This window comes from Bombina bombina, chromosome 1 (genome assembly GCF_027579735.1).
Source record: "Bombina bombina isolate aBomBom1 chromosome 1, aBomBom1.pri, whole genome shotgun sequence".
NCBI lineage: Eukaryota > Metazoa > Chordata > Amphibia > Anura > Bombinatoridae > Bombina > Bombina bombina.
Genome location: NC_069499.1, coordinates 823077669 through 823095677, shown reverse-complemented (window position 1 = coordinate 823095677; position 18009 = coordinate 823077669). Strand labels below are relative to the sequence as shown.

General features: G+C 35.9%; 1 protein-coding gene across 2 annotated transcripts in view; it reads right to left on the bottom strand.

Annotated features, from left to right (window-relative positions):
• Positions 1 to 2783: 2783 nt before the first annotated feature.
• Positions 2784 to 18009, bottom strand: part of OCRL (OCRL inositol polyphosphate-5-phosphatase) — a 353818-nt gene continuing 338592 nt past the window's right edge. For both annotated transcript variants that reach the window (XM_053699401.1, XM_053699402.1), the window contains one exon: positions 2784 to 11171. In XM_053699401.1, coding sequence (XP_053555376.1) covers positions 11047 to 11171 — 125 coding nt within the window. In that variant the 3' untranslated portion in view covers positions 2784 to 11046. The remainder of the gene's footprint in view (positions 11172 to 18009) is intronic.

Genomic DNA, 18009 nt, shown 5'->3' with positions numbered 1-18009 from the left:
GCCTCGTGTGATTGGCTCACCCATGTACATTGCTATTTCTTCAACAAAGGATATCTAAAGAATTAAGCAAATTAGATAACGGAAGTCAATTGGAAGGTTGTTTAAAATTTTATTTTCTACCTGAATCATGAAAGAATAATTTTGGGTTTAGTGTCCCTTTAAGTATCAGAGATAGACTGAAGCAAATCAGCAGTACAAAGCACACAGATAAAAATTAACTCTGAAGGAAAGAAAACTGCTAAATAGCACGCTAAATGGTTAATCCTTAGCACGCCTGTTCTACCGTTGAGCACTAAAGCCAAGAACCTGAAGGAGACAAGAGGAAACATACGGCAAGTGAAAGAAAATACACTGTGTACAGTAATTTCTGAGCTAACACTGCTAAATTAAAAAAAATTCTACATTTTTAAAAGTGTACAAAAATACTGCAAATTGCTAATTTAAGGTGTACAAATACATGTCCCCAGACATATGAAGAATGTGTACATATTCATACTAATAGCCGGTGGGCTATAAAGGTGAAAAAATAATTACCTGTCATTACCTTCTTCGGCTGTGAATGTTAGCTCGGCTATACACGTTTAAAGGGGCAGTCAACACCAGAATTTTTGTTGTTTTAAAAGATAGATAATCCCTTAATTACCAATGCCCCAGTTTTGCATAACCAACACAGTTATAATTATACACGTTTTACCTCTGTAATAACCTTGTATCTAAGCCTCGGCAGACTGCCCCCTTATTTCAGTTCTTTTGACAGACTTGTATTTTAGCCAATCAGAGCTGTCTCATTGCTAAATTCACGTGCATGAGCTCAATGTTATTTATATGAAACACGTGAACTAATGCCATCTAGTAGTGAAAAACTATCAAAATGCATTTAGATTAGAGGCGGCCCTCAAGGTCTAAGAAATTAGCATATGAACCTCCTAGGTTTAGCTTTCAACTAAGAATACCAAGAGAACAAAGCAAAATTGGTGATAAAAGTAAATTGGAAAGTTGTTTAAAATTACATGCCCTATTTGAAACATGAAAGTTTTTTTGGACTTGACTGTCCCTTTAAGCCATATCATCAATCAATACAATTTAGGGGCACTTTCATTCATCGTTTTTCCTAATTTTCTTTTAAAAATGTAATAAATACCTTTTTATCTTCTATTTTCTACCGCGATTCCTCCGTCCGCCATTTTGTCCCACTTTTAGAGAATGATTGACAACTACGACTGCTAATCCTCCCCCCCTCCGGGGGTTTAACTTTTTTTAAACATCAAGCGCTTCTTCTGCGCATGCGTTAGAATATATTCTGCTGGTTCTGAGCGATGCACGTCTGTGCAACACCCATGCTCTATAGGAAACAATTGGATGCACAGAGTAAGTATATGCTAACGCAGGGTAACGCATGCGCAGTGTAAGTATCTAAAATGCTAACGCTTGCGCATAGTAATTACATTGATTTTGAACGCATGCACATATTAAGTAGATAGGTTGTTAACGCATGCACATAGTAAGGGCTCAACGGGTGTGCCCTTCAGGACCGCTTTATACGTCACCCTCTGAATACCACGGAAGTGCAGGATGGGAGGAGTGATCTCAAAACGGACCCAAGTTAGTATTAAAAATATATAATAAATTATCTATATTTTTTTTTTTAAAAAAGGTAGCGGTTTAAGTACATATGTATTCACCAAGTATTAGGAGGCTTCAGCACTAGAAAAATTGACATTCACTTTAACTCGGCTGCAGCAACATGTAGACAAGGCCATTCTAGGCAGTTCAAGCACGATGCCAAGGATCTAAATCAGTAACAGCATCTACAACACAGGGGACTGGTGAATAAGTTCTCATTTCACCTGGGGAGGGCTGTGGATCCCACAAATAGCAACTCACTGTAGACCAGGAGATTGGTGGACAAGTCCATATTTTACCTGGGAGGCCTGCGACATGCCAATGCCTGGATGAACGCCTTGTCTACCCTTCTGACAGGGTTCTGCAAGAAGGAAATGAGCCTCAGTTTAAAGGACCCTTCTCAACAAGTAAATCTGCACTTCTCTTTAACCTCACTCCTCATCAAGGAAGCAAAAGAAAATGACTAAGGGTCATGGGAAGTGAGAGGAAATTAAAGCTCTGGTGTGCTGGGTTATCATTTGCCTTTTTCTAATGGTCAGGAGGGGAATTCCCACGGGTGATGAAGTTGTGCACTCTCACCATCTCATGAAAGAAAATAGAAGAGGAAAGAAGTTTATTCTGCATCTCTTGCGAATTAGATCAGGTTATTGCTTCAAAACATTATTATACAACCTTAGCAGCTGCAGCAATAAGGTACTTGCTATAAAAACAAGAAAAATAGCAGATTTTGAAAGGCCTTTTTTACATATTTTAAGGCAACATAATCAACAATATGTATGGAGTAATGTTATAAGGCAGCATATATATTTCAAATGGCAACTTCACATCAACCCAAATATACAAAGGCAGTCTGTCTTTAGTAAAAAGATTCATAGTATGTTCAGTGTAGAACAAATAATGTCCAGTATAGACGGTCACCCAACCTGGCAGAGTTTTGAAAGAATGAGGCTACTTAGTTTCCTCAATTTTGGGGCGGTTCCACGGCATAAACTGAGAGTTTTGACTAATTGGGAGAATGAATTTTAAGGGGCTTTATTCATTTATTATATGGTTTGATCATAGTGTTGGTGCTCTATGGCAAGTTAGAGGGTGGGAACAAGAGATCTGTTACATATTGGAGTGAGAATTTGAAAATAAAGAAAAAAAATCACAAAACATGGTGAAGTAAAAGCTTTTTTTATTGATTGCACAATATCATTGGTTTAAAGACATTTTCTTTACCAAATAAATTACCCACATAAAAAAATAACAGTGTTGGACAACAGATAACGCCCACTGGCATAAAAGAGACTGACATGTTGCAATATCAAAGGTCCAAGATCAGATATCCAGCTGAAGAATTAAAAACTGAGCACAGGCATGTGGCCATGTGACACAGCAGATGTTAAAGGGACAAGGAAGTTAAAATGACAGCTCCTTTCCATGTGGTAGACTCAAGAGCGTGCGTCTGGGGCACTATATGGCAGAGGTGTTTGTAACAACTATATATAATTCTTAAAGGGACATTAAACACTTTGAGATGGTATATAAAGAGATATGTTGTGTTTATAGATTAGCGCTGCGGAATCTGTTGGAGCTCTACAAATAACCGATAATAATATATAAATATATATATCAAAATATAAAAACATATGCAAAGAGGAAGGGGTACTGGGTGGAGTGAGGAAGGGGTAGTGGGTAGAAACAAAAGTGTCGAGTGTCATTTTTGGCTATATATATATATATATATATATATATATATATACATATACATACACACACATATACATATATATATATACACACACACAGACACAAACACATATACTCGAGTTTACATATATACTCTACAAAATACTATCTTTATTTATTTTCTCCCCTTTTCCTGTAGTTCCATTCTGAAATTGTGAGCTTTTCAGCTCCTGGTAGAAATGGAAGTGCAGAACACTGTTGTATTCCTTACAGCTATTGGCTGCACACTCTAGTGACCTATTTATAACTGTCCCTAATTGGCCACAGCACAGAAGGTAACTTAAGTTACAACATGGCAGCTCGAGGTGTTTTATAGACACTAAAACTTTACACTTATTTTATCACTATTTAAACTAATGAAACTTTAAAAAAAAACCCATCTAAATGTTATTCACAGACTAATCTTTTCTTTGAATGCATCATTCTATCTAGCATTTATTTAGTGTTTAATGTCCCTTTAAGGTATATGCTCGCTTCTGAGCCTTCCTCAGTATGTTTGAGGAAATGAGCTACGTTTCAACAAAGGATAGCAGTTTATTTTATTTTTAAAAACTGTACAATCTCTGAATCATTTAAGTGTCTGAGTTCCATGTCCCTTTTAAAGACAGTTGCACAAAATGCAGAACAACATTTAAAAGGATGATATTGTTGAATGTTTTGGATTTAATATACCACTAAAAATACAAAAATCACATGAAGTGTTCTCCACAGAAGATTTTGCCAGCCGGTTGGCATTATGATGTGGCCAGGTGGGGGCATGTGTATGAATGTTAAATAAGCTATCAAAAGTAAAAATGAATGGCATAATGCAACATAAATTGATTTTGATAAACATTGTAAAAAAAGAAGAAGCTAATTTTAATCTTAATATTGGCTTAAATTTTTAAGCAAAAATCAGCCGGATGGTGTACCTATTAAATAGGTCATGAGGAGAACACTGACATGTGTAAACTGGACTAGTTAGGTACAGACAACATAGGTAAAATGTTAATGCATTATATGGCTTCAAACATACAATTATAATACATTTTAAAGCACATTAGAATATATTGATAAATTACACTTAATATGCTTCCTGATACACACACTTGGCTCTCAGAGGCACAACTTGATTAGTGTTTACACAGCTTAGCATAGGAAAGTACACAGAGAGTATGCTATATCTCAATAATTCTTCAGACTTCATACAATATGGCCAGTTTTGAATGTTATCTCTGTAACTATCAGAAAATCATGGTTATGATACATAGGAAAATGATAAGATTTCAATCAATTATCCCCTATTTTTACATGGTGTATATATATATATATATATATACACATACAGTATATATATATATATATATATATATATATATATATATATATATACATATATATATAATTATTTTATTTTAAACAATAACCTTACCTAAATCTGGCATTATCCAACTGGACATTTTTAGGAAATATTAATTTAGTGTTTAATAGCTATACAATCTATATATGGCTATTAAGTCTTCTTAAATATATATCTGTGGCCACCCACATGTTAGGAAGTTGGCCATTACTGCTGTAAAGTATAAGAAGCAGTAATCTAATATTTAAGACAGTAACCTTCACTGTATGTGTCTAAGGTTCAATAAAATATCAAGTAAAATGCAAGTATTTGGCACAACGTAGAACAATGCCTTTCTTTACATCCTTAAACACTTAAAGCTGTTGCTGAAGTTGATGACATAAAACTTTGTGCAAGATCCATCCGTACACTAAAACTGACAATGTGGAAATTATCAGGCAACGTGGGTCATAAACTTTGTCAAACTCACATATACATAAAGAAAACGTCACATTATCACTAGTGTGAATCGTGGGGTCTTGAATTTTACAAAATGAGAACTCTGGAAACAAAGCAGAACATCAAAAAGGTGCAAATACAAATAACTTGCCACAAAAAAATACATATAATAGTTTACTTCATTTCTAAAGCTTTAAGATTTGGCTTTAAATTTCAAGAGGCCACTACATCGCACAGTGTTTGCTAATAAAGTGCACACACATCTCTATGATCTTACTCATATCATATACTCAAACTATAGGGGGGGGGGGGCTCTAGTAACTGAACAAAAGTATATAAAGCTCTGGAGCATTTATAAGAAATGGAGGGAGAATTACTACATGATATACCTGGGCTGATTTTCTCATAAAGCATAGTAAGCAGCTGTCTGGGAGCACCCAACTATCTGCTGAAGTAATGCAACTTTGCAATCCAATGTTTGTAGAAAGTATGGCAACCAAATTCACCCAATCAAAGAATGCAAAAAAATAACTGATATGTTTTTCTTAAAGGGATACTAAAAACTTGTAATTACTAGACCTTTCCGTTGTCTTACTATAGAACAACATTGACCAAGTGTAAATATCTTAAAAACAAAATGACACCTTATTTGCTACAATTGTTTTTCAACAAACTCCAACCACTTATTTGCAGTAAACAAAAGTTAACCACTTTCATTTTGTAAGTAAAAACGCCATTTTTTTGTAGTTATCTGCGGACGTCAGTAAGGGATAATTATATGCTAAACGATTATCCTTGAGGAGTCGGCACTTTCTGTTCCAAGAATTAGAAAACTCCCAATTTTCAAAGTAAAATTACATGGCAAGGAGTCCAAATAAATAATGAAATATTGCAAGGCTGTTTCACTGCACATAATAAAAGTTTTTATAATATAATCTCAAAGTGTTTGCTACCCCTTTAAGTATAACTATGTTTTGCAGTGAATCCCATGCTAGCATTTGTGTATAGGAATATATAATCAATGTATATCCAGTGCTCAGAATCACAAGATTACTCTGCTATGAAATTATGTAAATTTACTTCTTTCCAAGAAAATGGATAAAAACAATGAAATGAGTGGACGGCTAAGAAAAACAAAACGCACACTATATTATGCAGAATGACTCATTTGAAAACATTACCAATTCCCAAGTAGTGTAAGTGAACAGCATTTCAGCCCATACCAAGCTAAGGTATTACAGTCTAATATATCCTTGTAGTACTCAACTACTGATCACGTTATCATATTTTAGACACATAACTGAAGGTAGCAGTGGGAGGGTGCATGTTTTTACTAGGGTTGCACCGATACCGATACTAGTATTGGTATCTGTACCGATACCAAGTATTTGCATGAGTACTTGTACTCGTGCAAATGCACCAATACTTAAACCGATACCTCCACTTCCTACCCATATGCTATCTTGTGGTGGTTTTTCAAACTGCATCTTCCCATTTCACTGGAGTGGAGACTAAACTAAAATTGTTTACTACTGTTCTGCCAATACAAATTGCTGTTATTTGTATTATTGTAGGAGAGATCACTGTACCTCGTTCAGACAAACCCCTGAAGTACTGGGTAGTTAATAAACAGATTTCCATCCCTGGCTAAAATGGCCCAAAAATATCTTTCTGCCCCATGCAGTAGTGTGGAAAGTGAAAGACTGTTCAACTTAGAGTCGAACCTCCATACAAATGTCAGATTGATGTTATATAACAGCCCTACAACCCAATTGTATCACCCCTTTAAATGTAATATTTTATTGTAATATTTTTTATTTATAAACATGTTCAGTGAACTTTTTTATTATTTCATAATGTCTTTTGAATTACAGTCCTTTATAATTTTAAAGAAGGAATCTTAAATAATTACTCTGTATTGTGCTTGGTAAACTGTCACATGACATTTAAAAAAAAAGTATCAGTAATTGGTATCGGCGAGTATTTGAAAAAAAAATATCGGTACTTGTACTCGGTCATAAAAAAATGGTTTTGGTGCAACCCTAGTTTTTACCTAATTAAAGGGACAGTAAACACCTTACAAGACATTTCTGTTGTGTTGCTATAGATTACCATATCATCCAAGTTTAAACATTTTGAAAACAAACATCCTTTTTTTACTGCAACTGTTTTTCAATAGTCAAACTGCACAATTTGCCTTATTTGGTGGAGACAATCTGGGTTTGAGTCTGCAGACAAAGCTAGCCATGGCCATACAGTGCATTGTTTTAAGTTGGTATCAGCTACAGACAATTAAGGAAATATATGTAGCATTTTTTTTTACCTTTTTCATGTAATTTATCTCTGAAAACTGGATTTTTCTCAGTTCTAAAGAGACAGATAATTCTAGCTTTCAAGAACAATATTATAAACAGCCACCAATAAATCTTCAATCAAAATGTGTTACTAAATTTTACTCTAAGGATTAGGCCTGGTATTTTAGTAAATATCTTCAGCTTGGCATACTGGAAAAAAATGGCAGATAAGGGGAAATACTAAAGATATTTTATTTGGTGTCATATATTTGCATATGCAAACAAAAATATTTCAGTTTAAATATTCGTACATCCTAAATAGTACCTGCTTCTATAATTTGCAGTAACATAAACAGTGTGTATAGTTAAAGGAACATTATACTGCAAAACATGTTTTTGCTTAAATGTGTTCCAAATTATCCATTATTCTTGTTGGAGACTGGAGTGTATTACATTGTTTGCAAACAGCACCATTACCTTTATTTTTTCATTTTAAATAGCTGTTTTTACCTATTAAAACCCCCACCTATATTGAAAATATGAATACAACCGTATTCTCTGTAGAAAAGCTATATAAAACAGGATACTATAGCACTAATTAACCTCCCACTGTAGTGGAGGATAGTAGAGAGATTTTTGTATCTCAAAATTGCTGTTTTTGCTCACTTAACCCCCCCAGCCATAATGAGCTTTGCAACAGCTATTAGGATTTGCTATAAAGAGAAAATATGAGCAGCTGTGCTTTTCCTGCAGACTCAGCCAATTTATATGGAGGTGTCATTAAGAATAATTGCAGATAGTTTTAATGACCATAATAAGCAATTTCAAATAAAAAATAAAGATGAAGAAACAATTCCCAATACATTTAAAACACATTTTACAATACAGTGTTCCTTTAATTTTACTCAATCTAATTGGCTTGAACTTTTATTGAATATCTTTTAATATATGAGTTAGAGGCATATATGAAAGAAGTTGAAGGACAAAATGATTAAATTAATAATACAAAAAAGGGAGAAGAGCACTGTTATGTCTTGTTGCTGTGTGTGAGTCCAACCCCCACAATATCCAAAGTCCAACCCCCCACACCAGTCTACACAAGTCCCGCCTCTGAAGAACTAAGTAACACCCCTACAGACCTAGGCCCTAATGTGAAGTGTTCAATATGCCAAGATATATGTTGGTGTAGATAATGATTTATTAGCAAAAGTATTTTTATTTTAAATGTAGACAGTTTACCCTATTTCAGGGAGTGAACGCCACCAAACATAAATATAACATCTTAATCATTGCTCTATAATAATTATGGAATTAATCTGCCCAATTAAATATGCTAAGCAGCTGGCAATAATAAGACAGATTGATGATTTGTATTAAAAAAACCCCCCCAAAAAACAGTCATCACCTAATTTTTAGAATACAAGAAAGCTCTTAATTAAATACCACTATCTTTCTAAAAAAAAAAAAAAAAGAAGAAAAAAGAAAACCCTGAGAGTTGCCAGCTCCTCGTTGGGCTTTGGGCACTTAAAGAGCCGCAGCCTACATATACTTTTTACAAGACATATATAAAATCAGAGATACACTAAATAAGATATGTACTTCATATAATAATGATAAAAGCAAATACAACAAACATGTACAAGGCACATGAAAAAGAAATGTTCAGATCACCACTTACAACACCATCTCATGTCTAGATCCGCACACAATATATATATGGAAACTATTAAATTACAATGAAATGTTCAAATTTGTCACTACATTATACAAAATTAAATACAACTACATTTTTTTTAAAGGTTTTAAATGTATCCTTTTCATATAAACAGCTAAAATAAAAGGTGATATTTCATACTTTAACAAAGATTTACACACTGTACCCTTTGCACCATTTAACAGGCTGCGATTCATTCCCAATTCCATTCTACTGAATGTAATGCCAGTCATTTCTGCTTAAGGTAATATGAATTTTTGTTTTAAGTGATTTCATGAACAATGTAAAGAGATTAAAACATATTCTGGCAACAGAAAAAACAACCTTTACTTGGCTTATTCTTACATATTTGGTTTCCTTAGACTCCCATGTAGTGTTACTTTTGCAGGTCTCATAGACACTACTAACTATACAATCCTTTTGTCATTCTGCATCAGATTTTTACCCCCATTAGCACAATTAATGCTCTTAAACGTGAACTGAAAGTTCAGCAAAAAAATGTAAATCTGAATGCACCAAAACCGACAGAACTTTGCCTTTTTTATTATAAATTAGAGGTTTTACAACTGCCAGGTGCAGCGTTGTATGGCTCAGAGTTCAACCTTGAGCTGATCGATAATGTTGGAGCAGCAAATAGATGACACAAATACGTATATGCCCAATGGAAAAAGTTAAAGGGATATGAAACCCAACATTTTTCTTTCATGGTTCAGACAGAGAATACAATTTTTTTTTTAACAAGTTACCAATTTACTTCTATTATCAAATTTGCTTTGTTCTATTGTTATTCTTTGTTGAAGAGATATCTAGATAGGCAGCGTGCACATGTGGAGCACTGCATGACATGAAATAGTGCTGCTATCTAGTGGTCTTGCTAATGTATAACATTGTTGCAAAACTACTGCCATATAGTGCTGTAGACACGTGCACACTGCTGAACTTACCTTCCTCCTTTTTAAAAAAGGATAACAAGAAAACAAAGATTATTTGATGATAGAAGTAAATTGGAACTTGTTTCAAATTGTATGCTCTCTCCGAATCATGAAAGAAAAAGTAAAGGTTTTATGTCCCTTTAAATACAATAGCACAAGTAATCAATAGGCACAAAGAAGTCATCAAAAATTCCAATGCCTTTCTCATTCACTAAACACACATCATTGGAATTTCAATTTAGCTTAAAGGGACACTAAACCCAACATTTTTTTAATGATTCAGGTAGAGAATACAATTTTAAATACGTTTCCAATTTACTTCTATCATCTAATTTGCTTCATTTTTAAGATATCCTTTGTTGAAGAAATAGCAATGCACATGAGTGAGCCAATAACATGAGGCATCTATGTGCAGCTACCAATTAGTAGCTACTGCGCCTATCTAGATATGCTTTTCTGCAAAGAATATCAGGAGAATGAAGCAAATTAGATAATAGAAGTAAATTAGAAAGTTGTTTAAAATTGCATGCTCTTTCTAAACCATGAAAGAAAAACATTGGGTTTAATGTCCCTTTAAATGTGCCATATTGAATTAGATCATCGGAGGAAATGTCAAAAATAAGTGAAAGCATGATAATAGCAATAAAATCTAAGGACGACCAACAAGTTATAAACTGAAACATTATTAACAATTATTACAGGACTACGTGACTGTCCATTTATGTGATTCACCAAAACTCACAAGCTGGTGTACACCATGACAGCACTAAGCTTGAATTAACATATATCAATTCATATGTGAGTCTTGAATCAGTACAGTACTCAAATTGGCTGACATAGACCTTGTATTCTATACCGCACAATACATAATTCCGGTCCTTATCTTAATATGATCCTTGACTTGTGCAATTTGAAGCAAGTGCCTATGGTTTATGTTCTTTAAAACAGAACGTTCTGCAGTTTTGGTGACCTGGCTCATTCCTCATCAACAACCATCAGGAATCCCAAGATAAAGTTGATTGCTCGCTGACGTTCACTCGGCATCTGTTTGGCCACGAGATTTGGTGGTGGCCGAAGGATCAGACTGGTGAAAACAGTTGCTGTGTTTAATGCAAGAAAATGTGTTAATTTGATATATAACAAAAGTTTAATGTAAAAACAGCACTCTCTAATTGACATATAATCATAATTGATTTTTTTTTTTTTAAATAAAAACAACATTTTTGCTTACCAGATAAATTCCTTTCTTTTCTGGCAGGGAGAGTTCACAACTTCATTCCTTACTGTTGGGAAATACAACACCTGGCCACCAGGAGGAGGCAGAGACACACCCCCAGCCAAAAGCTTAAAGGGACAGTCTACATCAGAATTTTTATTGTTTTAAAAGATAGATAATCCCTTTATTACCCATTTCCCAGTTTTGCATAACCAACACAGTTATATTAATATACTTTTAACCACTGTGATTATCTTGTATCTAAGCCTCTGCAAACTGCCCCTTTTTTCAGTTCTTTTGACAGACTTGCAGTCTAGCCAATCAGTGCCTGCTCCCAGATTACTTCACGTGCACGAGTACAGTGTTATCTATATGAAATATGTGAACTAACACCCTCTAGTGGTGAAAAACTGTTAAAATGCAATCTGAAAGAGGTGGGCTTCAAGGTCTAAGAAATTAGCATATGAACCTCCTAGGTTAAGCTTTCAACTAAGAATACCAAGAGAACAAAGCAAAATTGGTGATAAAAGTAAATTGGAAAATTGTTTAAAATTACATGCCCTATCTGAATCATGAAAGTTTATTTTGGCCTAGACTGTCCCATTTACTCCTATTATCAAATTTTCTTTATTCTCTTGGTATCTTTATTTGAGATGCAAGAATGTAAGTTTAGATGCCGTCCCATTTTTGGTGAACAACCTGGGTGGTCTCCTTGCTGATTGGTGGATAAATTCATCCACCAATAAAAAAAAGTGCTGCCCAGAGTCTGAACCAAGAAAAAAGCTTAGATGCCTTCTTTTTCAAATAAAGGTAGCAAGAGAACGAAGAAAATGTGATAATAGGAGTAAATTAGAAAATTGCATGCTCTATCTGAATCACAAAAGAAAAAATTTGGGTTCAGTGTCCTTTTAAAAGCCCAGGAAGAAGCCACTGCTCTTGTGGAATGAGCCAGAATCCTCTCAGGAGGCTGTTGTCCCGCTGTCTCATAAGCTAGGCGGATGACACTCCTCAACCAGAAAGACAAGGAAGACTTAGTGGCCTTCTGACCCCTACGTCTACCTGCATAGATGACAAACAAAGATGAAGATTGTCTGAACTCCTTAGTAACAATGTATCATGAAACACAGCACTCACTGCACAGCCAGGAACAGACCCAGTATTGATACATAGAAACAAAAATTGTTCCAGCTGGTGCAAAAAAAGACTTTTATTGTGCAAACAGGGATAAAGAAGCGACGTTTCAGGCCCATACTTGGCCCTTTCTCAAGCTTAACCAAACATTAGTGAACAAACATTTAAATAGCCACAATGGCGCCAAATATTGTGATTGAAAGTGATACAATATTGCCCTCTAATGGAGAACACTAATATAACATACAAATGTATTTCAAAGTGCACATTGATGGCCTCAATACTGCCACCTAGTGAATCAACATCATATTCTCTAACAAATATATATCTCTCATATCATATATGCAAAAATCTTATATTAAAAATGAAAAATGATAATCAGCATTACAAAATTTCATATTAATAAAGATTAAAATGCATTGAGAATTTCATCATTGTTTTGATAACCACAATATATTAAACTAAAAAATATATGTCAAGTGTATCTACTCATAGATGGATCAATTATATTTGATAACGTTGTTTTCATCAATTAACTTAATCTTTATCTTAGTTTATAATCCATCACTACATAGATACACCCACACAATTGGTCAATATTAGATATTCAACACTATGTATCTATTCAAATTTATAGAGACATTTAATCTCATATTAATGTCATATTAATATCTACATGAGAATGCACATTCATTTATATAGTATAGCATTGCAAAAAGGCGTTCTTTATATCATTCCATTTTATTGAATCACCAAAAGGCAGTCCAATTGCATTCCCTATTTAAACCTTTGGGCCATAAAGTACCTAATTCATTAATCCAGAATGTTTCTCTCCTAGTTAGTATATTCTCCTTATCGCCCCCTCTTCTAGGTGTATTAATTTTTTCAATGATTTGGAAACGCAATTGACTTATTCTATGGCCTGCCTTTATAAAGTGTCCAGCTACTGGAGTATCCTTTTTTCCACAACGAATATTTGACTTGTGCTCAGAGATTCTCTCTCGTGCCTCCCTGGTCAATTGACCAATGTACATCAAGGAGCACGGACATTTAATTGCATAAATAATGTATTCTGACCTACAAGTCAAATATTCATTTATGGAGTATTTTCTGCCCGTATATGGGTGACAAAAGGTGTCACCCTTAATCATAGAGTTGCAGTTAATGCAAGATAGACATGGGTAACATCCTTTTCGTTTTTGACCAGTTATTGTACCCTGAATCTGTTTTTTCTTAGCCCCAATATCGGCTTTCACCAATTTATCTTTAATATTTGATAACTTCTTGTATTATACTGAGATATATATCTCAGTATAATACAAGAAGTTATCAAATTAATAAAATCATTCGTAAATATTGGCATATTTTATCTAAGTGTCACCCAGATATAGGGGCTTTTTCAACACCACCTATGTTAGCCTATAAACGTGGCCCTAATATTAAAGATAAATTGGTGAAAGCCGATATTGGGGCTAAGAAAAAACAGATTCAGGGTACAATGGACCAATTTATCTTTAATATTTGATAACTTCTTGTATTATACTGAGATATATATATCAGTATAATACAAGAAGTTATCAAATTAATAAAATCATTCGTAAATATTGGCATATTTTATCTAAGTGTCACCCAGATATAGGGGCTTTTTCAACACCACCTATGTTAGCCTATAAACGTGGCCCTAATATTAAAGATAAATTGGTGAAAGCCGATATTGGGGCTAAGAAAAAACAGATTCAGGGTACAATAACTGGTCAAAAACGAAAAGGATGTTACCCATGTCTATCTTGCATTAACTGCAACTCTATGATTAAGGGTGACACCTTTTGTCACCCATATACGGGCAGAAAATACTCCATAAATGAATATTTGATTTGTAGGTCAGAATACATTATTTATGCAATTAAATGTCCGTGCTCCTTGATGTACATTGGTCAATCGACCAGGGAGGCACAAGAGAGAATCTCTGAGCACAAGTCAAATATTCGTTGTGGAAAAAAGGATGCTCCAGTAGCTGGACACTTTATAAAGGCAGGCCATAGAATAAGTCAATTGCGTTTCCAAATCATTGAAAAAATTAATACACCTAGAAGAGGGGGCGATAAGGAGAATATACTAACTAGGAGAGAAACATTCTGGATTAATGAATTAGGTACTTTATGGCCCAAAGGTTTAAATAGGGAATGCAATTGGACTGCCTTTTGGTGATTCAATAAAATGGAATGATATAAAGAACGCCTTTTTGCAATGCTATACTATATAAATGAATGTGCATTCTCATGTAGATATTAATATGACATTAATATGAGATTAAATGTCTCTATAAATTTGAATAGATACATAGTGTTGAATATCTAATATTGACCAATTGTGTGGGTGTATCTATGTAGTGATGGATTATAAACTAAGATAAAGATTAAGTTAATTGATGAAAACAACGTTATCAAATATAATTGATCCATCTATGAGTAGATACACTTGACATATATTTTTTAGTTTAATATATTGTGGTTATCAAAACAATGATGAAATTCTCAATGCATTTTAATCTTTATTAATATGAAATTTTGTAATGCTGATTATCATTTTTCATTTTTAATATAAGATTTTTGCATATATGATATGAGAGATATATATTTGTTAGAGAATATGATGTTGATTCACTAGGTGGCAGTATTGAGGCCATCAATGTGCACTTTGAAATACATTTGTATGTTATATTAGTGTTCTCCATTAGAGGGCAATATTGTATCACTTTCAATCACAATATTTGGCGCCATTGTGGCTATTTAAATGTTTGTTCACTAATGTTTGGTTAAGCTTGAGAAAGGGCCAAGTATGGGCCTGAAACGTCGCTTCTTTATCCCTGTTTGCCCAATAAAAGTCTTTTTTTGCACCAGCTGGAACAATTTTTGTTTCTATGAACTCCTTAGTAGCCTGAAGGTAAAATTTCAAGGCACGAACCACATCTAGATTGTGAAGCAAATGTTCCTTCACCAAGTAAGGATTGGGACACAAGGAAGAAACAACAATCTCTTGATTAATGTTCCGATCTGACACCACCTTAGGAAGGAAACCTAACTTAGTACGTAAAATTGCCTTATCGGAGTGAAAACCAAGGTAAGGGGGATCACACTGCAAGGCAGAAATATTTGAGACCCTGCGAGCAGAGGCAATAGCCAACAAACAGAATCATCCAGGATAACAGTTTAATGTCAACAGTATGCATTGGCTCAAACGGAGCCTGCTGCAATACACAAAGGACAAGGTTGAGACTCCAAGGCGGAGCCACCCTTCTAAACATTGGCCTCATTCTAGTCAGGGCCTTAACAAAGGACTGCACATCCGGAAGCTCAGAAACACCGACAGGGCCGTTCCCTTCAGGGAACTAGCAGATATACCCTTCTCCAGTCCATGCTGGAGAAAGGATAAAATTCTGACAACCTTAACCTTATGTCAAGAAAAACCACGCTCTTCACACCAGTGCAGATAAGTCTGCCACACCTTATGGAAGATGCGTCGAGCTTGAATCAAAGTGTTGTTAACACTTTTAGAGAAACCTCTCTTGGCTAAGACTAAGCGTTCAATCTCCAAACAGTCAGCCTCAGAGAATCTAGATTTTGATGTAGGAAGGGACCCTGTAGTAGCAGGTCCCTGTGACACGGTAACCTCAGAGATGAGGACATCCCCACCAGATTCGCGAACCAAGTTATTTGCGGACAGGACGGAGCAATTAGAATCACCAGTGCTCACTTCTGCTTGATCCGAGCCGGGGGAGAAGAGGTAATGGAGAAAGTAGATATATGAGTCTGAACCTCCAGGGAACCGCTAAAACATCTATTAGTTCTTCTAGAGGATCCCTTGAGGATCCCTCGATCTTGACCCGTACCTAGGTAGTTTGTTATTTGGACGGGAGGCCATAAGGTCTATCTCCGGCATCCCCCATCTGGAGCATATTTTTCCAGCATCCCCCATCTGGAGCATATCTCTGCAAATACCTTGGGGTGGAGAGACCATTCCCCCTGGTGAAAAGATTGCCTGCTGAGGAAGTTTGCTTCCCAGTTGTCCACACCCCGAATGTGGATCACTGAAAGCATACAATTGTGGGTCTCCGCCCATTCCAGGATCTGAGAAACCTCTCATCGCTAAGGAACTCCTTGTTCCTCCCTGATGGTTGACGTAGGCTACCGAAGTTATATTGTCCGATTGGAATCTGAAAACTGGGTCGAACCCAGAAGGGGCCAAGCCTTCAGGGCCTTGAATATTGCCCAAAGTTCCAAGATATTGATCAGCAACGTGGATTCAATGAGTCCACAGACCCTGTGCCTTCCAAAAGGCTCCCCAGCCAGATAGACTTGCGTCCATAGTCACGGTCTCAAGAAACACGTGTGATCTTGAGAGAGCCACCAAGAGAGCGAATCTCTCGACAGGCTGTCCAGTACTATCTGTTGGGACAGGTCTGAATGGTCACTGTTCCATTGTATCAGCATGCATATTTGTAAGGGTTTGAGATGGAATCTGGCAAAGGGAATGATCTCCATACAAGACACCATGAGGCCAATCACCTCCATACACTGGGCCACCGAAGGACTTAGGGAGGCCTGGAGGGCAAGGCAAGCTGATGTTAGCTAGCAACGTCTCTAATCCGTTAGAAAGATCTTCATGGATACAGAGTCTATAACTGTACCCAGGAAATTTACCCTGGTATGTGGAGTAAGAGAACCCTTTTCCAAGTTTATCTTCCAACCATGTGACCGAAGAAGGAATTCCGAGTGCTCCCTTGCTAGACAAAAAGATGGTGTCAGTACAATATCGTCCAGGTAAGGTGCTACTGCGATACCTCATGTTCTGGCAACCGCTAGGAGAGCTCCCAGAACCTTCGTAAATATTCTTGGAGCAGTAGCTAAGCCAAACAGAAGTGCTGTGAACTGGAAGTGTTGGTCCAGAAATGCAAACCTCAGGAATTGAAAATGTTCCCTGTGTATCAGAACATAAAGGTATGCATTCTTCAGATCTATGGTAGTCTTAAACTGTCCTTCCTGAACCAGAGGAAGGATTGATCTTATTGTCTCCATCTTGAAAGATGGGACGCTTAGAAATTTGTTTAGGCACTTCAAGTCCAGAATTGGACAAAAAGTTCCCTCCTTCTTGGGAACCACAAAGAGTTTTTAATAGAACCCCAGACCTCTTTCTGATGCAGGTACCGGGAAAATTACTCCTAAAGAGACTAGGTCCTGTACGCAACCTAAAAAGACAGTCCTCTTCTCTGGTCTTGTAGACAGTCTGGAGAGAAGGAATCTGCCCCTGGGAGGATGGGACTTGAATCCTATCCGGTATCCCTGAGGTACGACCTCCAGAACCCAAGAGTCTTGAACATCCTGAAACCAAGCGTCTGAGAAAAGCGACAATCTGCCCCCTACTCGATCCGATCCCGGACAACTTGTTATTGGCATGTTGTGTGTTTGGATTTGTTCCAGGACTGAGCCGGCTTCCAAGTACTCTTGGGCTGCTCAGACTTGGATGAGGATTGAGATTGTTGGGACTTCTCCAAACGAAAGGAATGAAAATTTGACAACTGTCGTCCCTTAGGT